The sequence below is a fragment of the Mercenaria mercenaria genome, chromosome 3, assembly GCF_021730395.1.
Source record: "Mercenaria mercenaria strain notata chromosome 3, MADL_Memer_1, whole genome shotgun sequence".
NCBI lineage: Eukaryota > Metazoa > Mollusca > Bivalvia > Venerida > Veneridae > Mercenaria > Mercenaria mercenaria.
Genome location: NC_069363.1, coordinates 15,032,796 through 15,040,989, shown reverse-complemented (window position 1 = coordinate 15,040,989; position 8,194 = coordinate 15,032,796). Strand labels below are relative to the sequence as shown.

The following is an 8,194-nucleotide window of genomic DNA, read 5'->3' as shown; positions in this document are numbered from 1 at the left end:
ATTTCCTAAATTCCTTAGAAACGAGGACGGAGGGTAATGATATTAAAAGGTCTATGCTACTCGCATGGCAATTGAAGAGGTTTTCTATTATGAACTGAATACCGAATACCTTATGTTCTTTGTACATTGACACACGCCCGCAAGCATGCACAAACACACACGCACACGCATAAAAAACGTTTATACCACAAAGCTGATATAAACATAGCACTGTGGGTTTTACAATAAGTTAAGTGTTATGGGTGAGATAAATATACATTTTTCAGAGAAAATTATGTAAAATGCAAAAAACCAAATTACATTGCAGTTTTTGGTGTCTTCAGATTATTAACTAACTTCACGTTAAAACAGACATCGTCAGGTCCATTTAGAGATACTGTCATTATCATTTTCCAGAAAGCTGACAATTTTTTATTAAGAACATAAAGATAACGCTGAAAGATATGAAGGTTAATGGATCTTTTGTGCTATCAATAAGTCCACTGTGAGTTTCGTCAGTTTTAATTCTTATCTTTTATGCCCCAATTCAGAAATGGATTTTTGTTAAAGATTCAAACATGAATTGTCTTTTCGGCCGAGGGACATCCAATGTTTTATTTAAGGTATCCGATCTACAAATAGGTGTTCGATGCCTGGTGACCCCATGTTTTTTTTTTGTATAATTATAAAGTGTTGTGTCTGCTGAACAAGTATTGATAAATAAGATGACCATTAAATTAGGAGTTACGTTTTTATACACGTTTGATTCTATTACTTTGCTAGATAAAAGTCTTATGGTTTACTTATTTAAATGGACAGTAGATGGAAGCATCTAGGTCGCAGTCAATTATCTAAGTCATGTACACCGCCATATGAACACGTCTGCGGAAGTCTCTAGATTGTTTTTGTACTTGTAGCATGTGTAATGTTGAGTTCTGCTCAACCCGGGGCTAGAGAGCGTGGACGAAAGCATGCATTTAAACTACCGTCCATGAACAGGCTCAATCAAACCGAGCCTGCAACCTTTTCATTTTCGTCGTGTTAAGTGGAGTTTCCACTTCTTCTTTTTATATCGACCATCGAACACACTAAAACAATTTTATTAAAATTATGAAGTTCATTTAGCACGAAACAAAAATGTGCAAAGTTACGATACGCCGCTTAATGATAACGTGTCGTATTTTTGACTACGCCCGCGTGTAGTCAGGGAGAACGTTCCTTAACTTACATTACATTTGCTCTGTCTGGTGAGCCGAATGACCGGATTTAAATACAACACAATTTGTGCAATTTAGAAAAAAAGAACTTGTTAACAAAAGGGAAGAACATATGATATAAATATCCTAATGACACCGGATACATTTTATACACTCGCGCAATGCATATGCATGTTTTCTGTCAACACTGAAAATGAGCTTCTGCTTTGAGATTTTTCTTTCTTAAGACCCTTTTGGTGTTGTTTAAAAGTGTCAGCATATTCCTCAGGTCTAAGATTTTCTGTATTTGGAAGCTGCTGACCTAGACAATTCAGCCATATGTTCAAACTGACTTTCGTGTAATAAATGTTGATTCTACGGAAGCGTGAAAGGGCCGTCATTCGCTATTACAACTTTTTTGCGCTACAGGTGCGAAAAGGATATAAGAAATTGAATCTTTTTGGGGAATTCATGCAAAATGAATGACAGAAAATGGCCGTCAAAATAAGCATAAATCGTCAGCGCAGTTCATGAATTTGCCGGTTATATTATGTCGCTCATTTAGCATATATAACTCCGAATAAGTATTTGATTTTATATATTATATAAACGTGTACTATAATGCAGAAAATGATACAGTCAAAAGAATTGTGAAAGGCTATAAAGTACAGCTTAGATCTTGAATCATACGGCGCACATATTTGTGATCGGGCTTTGTCCGCTTATCTGATATGTTGCGTAACACATTCCCCAATACTTCTATTACAGTTCTACTGCTGACCTAACATACTCAGGTAAAATGTTGTAGGTTTGCTTATCCGTCGTCTTTCAACTTCTCCTATATGTTTTACCAATTTTAAACCCATACAAAGCACGTAACATGTTTGTGTAAAATTTAAATTGTATTATCACTGAAATCCAAACTAAACAAAGCGGGTCATTAAAAAATATTTCGACTGAAAACATACACATATACAAATGCTCCGTTGAACGAGTGAGGGTATTTATTTAACGACCCTCTCTTTACCGTAAATATATATGGATTTTCGGAAAATTGATCACTTATGTCACATGTTACCGATATCAGTTGCTGAGCTCATGCATAATGCACACAACTAACTACATTGATATGCACTCCGAAAACGAAAGAAGGAATTATCAAAAACTAAATTGTAAGGTTCTTTTATATATATTTTCAAAATAATTTGATTTTGAAATAAGTATAGAGTGTGACAGGTTATAAACATTCTATGTGGTTATAAGGTGCTTCATTAACGTGACAGTAAAAGAAATGTAGGTGTTTTTTGTCATGATAGATAAAACCGAATAGAATAGAATAGTGTAGAATAGAACATGTTATATTCAAAATTGAATTATACCGATATAAATCTGTGAGGTCAGATATACCGCAAGCTACTGTTATAGCTATATATTGCAAGATTAAAATTGACCTGGTCCTTATATTGACGTTAGCTTGACCGACATATTGCACTGGATATTCGTCCTTCTTCAGGATGACCCTTGACCGACATGTTTTATGGTATACGTGATATTTTCAAGAAAGAAATGCGTAAACAAACACACCATCTAATCTTAACTGATTCACTAAAACTAACATTAACGTTTTATAAATGTAGAAACTTAATCATATACATTTTTTTTGTACGTATAACATACATATATAATTTAAGATAATATAGTCTTTACAATTTTAAATTAAAACAACTACAACTTCCTCAATTCTGTATTACATTTTAATTCACGATCGATATTGATTTAGCAATTGTACTCTCATAGCTAACAAGTAGACACCGTCGTTCATATGACTGAAAAATTGTTGAGAAAGACGTTAAACACACACACACACACACACACGCACGCACGCACGCACGCACGCACGCACACACACTCACGTAACATATCAATAAACAGTTTACTATACATTATTGAACAACGAGTGAATCGTTTAATTGTTTTGGTAACTGAACCATGTTTATAGATGTACCACATGTATAATTTTCACCATTTTAGTATACGCTTATTGAATTGCATGCCGCTCAATGGTTAAAACAACTTGTTCAAGGTCTGAAAGTGATCGATTTAATTGTATTGCCAATATAAATTAGCACATGCTCTTGAGGGTGATAGCAGATATATTATGAACCCGAACAAAGATAATTTTACTTTAGGATCAGGCTATATAAATAAATATTCATGCGCTCGTAACACATTATTTTACAGATAATTTAACTTTTTTATATATTTTGATTTCCTACATTTTGTTTATACATGGACAATACGTACAGATAAAATCCATAGATACCTTTTTAGAATACACAAAACAAGGCAAAGGAAGAAGTGTTCTGCCGATAACTTGAAAAGAGGCCATTAAGACCCGTTGGTTTGTGAATGTTTGTGCAGCATACCCTTTGGGAAGACAAAACCTGTAGATGAACACATAGATATGAATAGGAAGTACAAATCGGGAGAGTACCAGTGCTCCGTTTGTTCAAGGCGTTTCTTAGCAGATAAAAGCCTGTCCCAGCATCAAGCAGATACAGGTCATAATGGATTATATGGCGCATTTGGAGGCTTAAGCGTATCAACTGTATCAACAGACATATACGCGTTGAATGGTGGCACTTTAGAGATCTTTATCGCTGAAAACATTCAAGCGGATTCATCTTTTCTGGGATGCTGTGGAGATGTCATTAATAGCCTAGTTCGAAAATTACAGGACACCAGTTCGGTGACATCAAAACTGCGCCCGAGACGAATTATTAAGGTAATTATATGTTATCTATATTTCTGGAAATAAAGACCTTGCGCATACTCATTGTTGATTCATAGAACATATCTATTTGAAGAGTGCTTACGTCCATGAACATTTTAATTATTTTCTATCTAGGACTAGTCTACATTTACAATATACTTCTCAATGCTATATACTTCTCTGCAGTCTGGTTCCCTCGGAAAAGGTACAGCAGTGAAAGACAGGTCTGACATTGATCTCATACTGATGCTTGCAAAGTATGATGATGTTGACGTCCTTATGATGGACATGAGTGATATTCTTAGGAGCCTAGAGAGAAATCTAAAGGTTAACACTACAGCAAAGCATCAACGAACGACGCGATATTCAGTACAGGTAGAGCTGACCTGCCGTTCAGGCCATAAACATGACGTTGATATACTTCCTGCTGTTGACCTGCTTGAACTTGGTAAGAACACATTTCCTTAAGTAATGCTTCCGTATGGTATACTACGTGGATCTATTGTAGGATAACTACAAATGTAGCGAATGTGTTGCTGTTTATATCATTTTTCTATTTCTAGCAATTATATTTTATTTTAATATTGTTATGGGGACTGTAAGAAAAGTATACTTCCTCAAATCTAAAATATAGCTCAGCCCACAAGGTAAAATAAAACATATATAAAATGTGTAATATAATTTCGATTCCTTTGAGATAGATTAGAAAAAGTTTTGTTTTAAATGCAGAAATCATCAAAAACAAATACAAGCATCCGTCCTTCTATTTTCAGGCTACTCTCCAGTGGAAGTGTATAGAAAAATGAGAGACGTTTCAAGCAGTACCATTCACGAATACTCCGTTAGTCTGTCTCCTTTGCAATTAGAAATTATTTCTGCTTTGCCTACCAAAGTTAAAAGCCTAATCAAACTTGTTAAATACTGGAAAGACAAAAAGCTAAAGGTAAGTACTGCACACTGAAACCGAAATCATAAATGTTCTAGCCCTTACAAACATAACCATTCAATGCATCAGATACGGAAATTAAAGTAAACTAAAATACGTTTTGGTTTTACCTGTTGCTTATGGTCTTTTACTTCTGTCCATCTTTCCTTATTCATGTCATTGTATATATGAACCAAACACTGTACGTCGGGAGCATGGCCATGAAAGTTAATTGACAATACAATGTTTGGTTGATATCGATATTTAAAAAGAATGATCACTTATCCAGTACATAATTATACGCTAGAGGTCGAGTACCAGATAATTTTTTATTAAACTGTAAGTAAGATATTCATATATACAACCTGCTGCATTGCTTCTTTAATATCTAAGGGATAACGCACATGTGCTTTATTTAATATGGCTGTCTAACAGGAATATAGAGGATATTCAGAAAATACCCTTTGTGTCAGTGTTGTTTAGGTCTAGATCATCGCCAATACAACCAGAGATACAACAGTTCGGTATGATTTTGAAGACACAGTTATCTGAAATTCGATTAGAGTAAAGCATAGCATTTACTGTAATAAGTAATGCTATTACAATAACTGCTTCAACAGATTGTCAGTTAGAAAGCATTTAATACTTTCATATGTTTGCACATGTGTCATATCGAATTCTTTACATCATTTTATTGTAACAATTCAGAAAGAAGATGAGCCAGAAATGCCAATTTTTGCTGAAAACCGAGACAGGAAGCCAAACTGGCCAAGTTCGTATGCCTTAGAACTAGTGGTGCTGAATGCCTGGACTGAAGCAAATGAACCTGTCAGTTTTGACATGACTCGAGCTTTGCATGCTGTTCTTACATCTCTTGTCAACCACAGACAGCTCAAAATTATTCTTAGACGACAAATGAAATACGGCACGTCTTTGGTACATTCAAGGTAATGCGTTAATTGTGTTTTTTTCACATGTCATTTTTTCAATTATCCTATGTTCTAGCAAAATAAAAATAATATGTTTTTATGTAATATGTTGAATAATGTTCCTGGATAGAAAATCGGAACATTAAATATCTCATTCACAGTCATATGGGAAGTTGATACATCTTTGTATATTTCAGACCGGCACCGTATATTATGGATCCTGCTAATCCTTACAACGACATGTACCACGGACTTGTGAATGGTCAGGCATTTGACTGGGACATGGTTGTACCACAAGCTCGCCTTTGGCTCAATAGACCGCTCTTTTACGGCGTTTCAAACACAAAGCATAGATGGAAATAGAAAAGCCCCACATTCTGTATAATTAAACCAGAATGTAATTCTAGTTTTTATAACTTGTGTTTTGGATTACCAATGGTCGGAAGAATGTTTTTCTATGCAGTTTCTATTTTCGTGTGCACATATATTTTGTTTTTAATTGAAACATGCGCAAAGATGTTAGTACTATATGTACTATTGGAAGTCTGAAATGTAAATACTGTTTTAAATTGATTGTAAGCATAAACACTTTTTGCTATCTTTATAGATGTATTTTTCTATATTTCATATAACTAAGGAGAAAACAATTACATGTTTCATTTTACCATTCATACTGACTGAAAAGTATATAAGCAAATGCGGGTATATTCCTTTGGCAGTTGTCATACTTAAATTTACTTTGCAAGAATATGAATCTATGCTTGATTGACACTATAATATTTTATTTTATTTTTTTCAAACAGAAATAGGCTTCGCAATTCCAGACGAAGCTGACATATGTTGTACCATTTTACACATATGTAGATTTAAAAAAATTATCAAAAGAAACATATAATAAAAAAATCTTTAAAATGTGTCTAAATGTTTAATACTACTACTTCTACTACAAATAATAATAATAATGATGATAGAATAATAAGAATATAGTACTAACTAGTCACACTAAATGATAAAAAGTGTACAGCTGTTGCACTTAAATGAAAACTCTTCTGCATTCCCCATAATTTGTTTGAATTTTGATTTATGATGTCGATTAATTATGTATCTAGGGAGTTATAATTTAGATTTGAATTTCAAAACATTTCAAAATGATAGTGGTGTGATAGTACTGTTTGAACTAGCCAGCATAGGTGTATGCGAAAAATTATGAAGAAAGAACGCATATGTTATTTATTGGAAATTTGATTTGTTTTACAGATTAATTTGATATTTCGCTCATCCATTATATTCTAAATGTGTAACAGTAATACGTTTTCATAGCTTGAACAGTAATTAATATATTCAAAGGAATCATTGTTTCATTATCATATACATGTAGGCCTACTTTCATCATAATTATTCATTGCATTCGTCTTCGCTATATCGTAGTGATTACAATACACATTGTTGTAATATATTTCTTTTGAAGTAAAATCTTGGTCATTGTTTTACAGATTTTAGTGTCCTGTCCAACCAAAAGGAACCCACGTCCACACAATCAGTTACAAATTTGTTGCCACGATATACGGCTGGGGCTAATAAGGGTGCAAAAGGCAAAAAATAGCTCTACCAGCTGCAAGCAGGCCATGAGATATGTAATATTTATTACATGCCGAAAAATTCCAGGTGAATGTTTCGTCACCTTTATATGTGTACCTATGTGTGCATTCAGATTCTCTTTTGTGTAGAATTGTTTGTCACAAACAGCACATGTAAAGAAATCCGAACCGACTTTTAAATATCTGTTAAGAGACTTTTTTTCTGGCAAATTTCTTCTCGCATATGCCGCATTCAAATTGCTGAGTTTTTTCACTTGCCTCTTCATTTTGCGACCTCCCTGGGTTCATGATCTGCAATCGATAAATTTTAAAAGGTTAATTACATGCAGTTGCATTTATCTTATAAATTTTATTAACTGCGACAACAACAATTTTAAGTGCCATGTTGCGACTGTAAAACGTCTCCCTGTATTTGAACACAGCGTTTTCATATTTTCTGGTCCTTTGGGGTCATAGAGTACATTTAATAATACTATTACAGAATTCCACTTAAGCTGGTGCTAGTAGGCGGGAGGTGGTTTGCACATTTCATTGCCTGATATGGACAGATTCAATCAAACTGAGTCTGCTATTATTTTGCTTGGTTGCATTTTTCGTAAGAGATATGATAAAACATATAGACATATAGGGCATATTTATTTGTTTTAGCGTAACCAGGTGAACGGAAGATGCAATATTTTCACGAGTGACTTAGTTCCGATTGAAAAATTTAAGACATTGTGTCCACGAGTGATAAATGTTTTGATATTGCTTGTAAAACAAATGAATCCTCTTAACCGTATGTTTTAAGTCTA

At 34.0% G+C, this 8,194-nt stretch overlaps 1 protein-coding gene across 1 annotated transcript; it reads left to right on the top strand.

Annotated features, from left to right (window-relative positions):
- The first annotated feature begins 2,223 nt into the window (after positions 1-2,223).
- On the top strand, positions 2,224-6,718 carry LOC123525389 (2'-5'-oligoadenylate synthase 1-like). The gene is made up of 6 exons (XM_045304405.2): positions 2,224-2,347; positions 3,507-3,960; positions 4,135-4,396; positions 4,722-4,891; positions 5,582-5,820; positions 6,000-6,718. The coding sequence occupies exons 2-6, from the start codon at positions 3,640-3,642 to the stop codon at positions 6,163-6,165; spliced, it is 1,158 nt and encodes a 385-aa protein (XP_045160340.2). The 5' UTR covers positions 2,224-2,347; positions 3,507-3,639; the 3' UTR covers positions 6,166-6,718.
- The last annotated feature ends 1,476 nt before the right edge of the window (positions 6,719-8,194 follow it).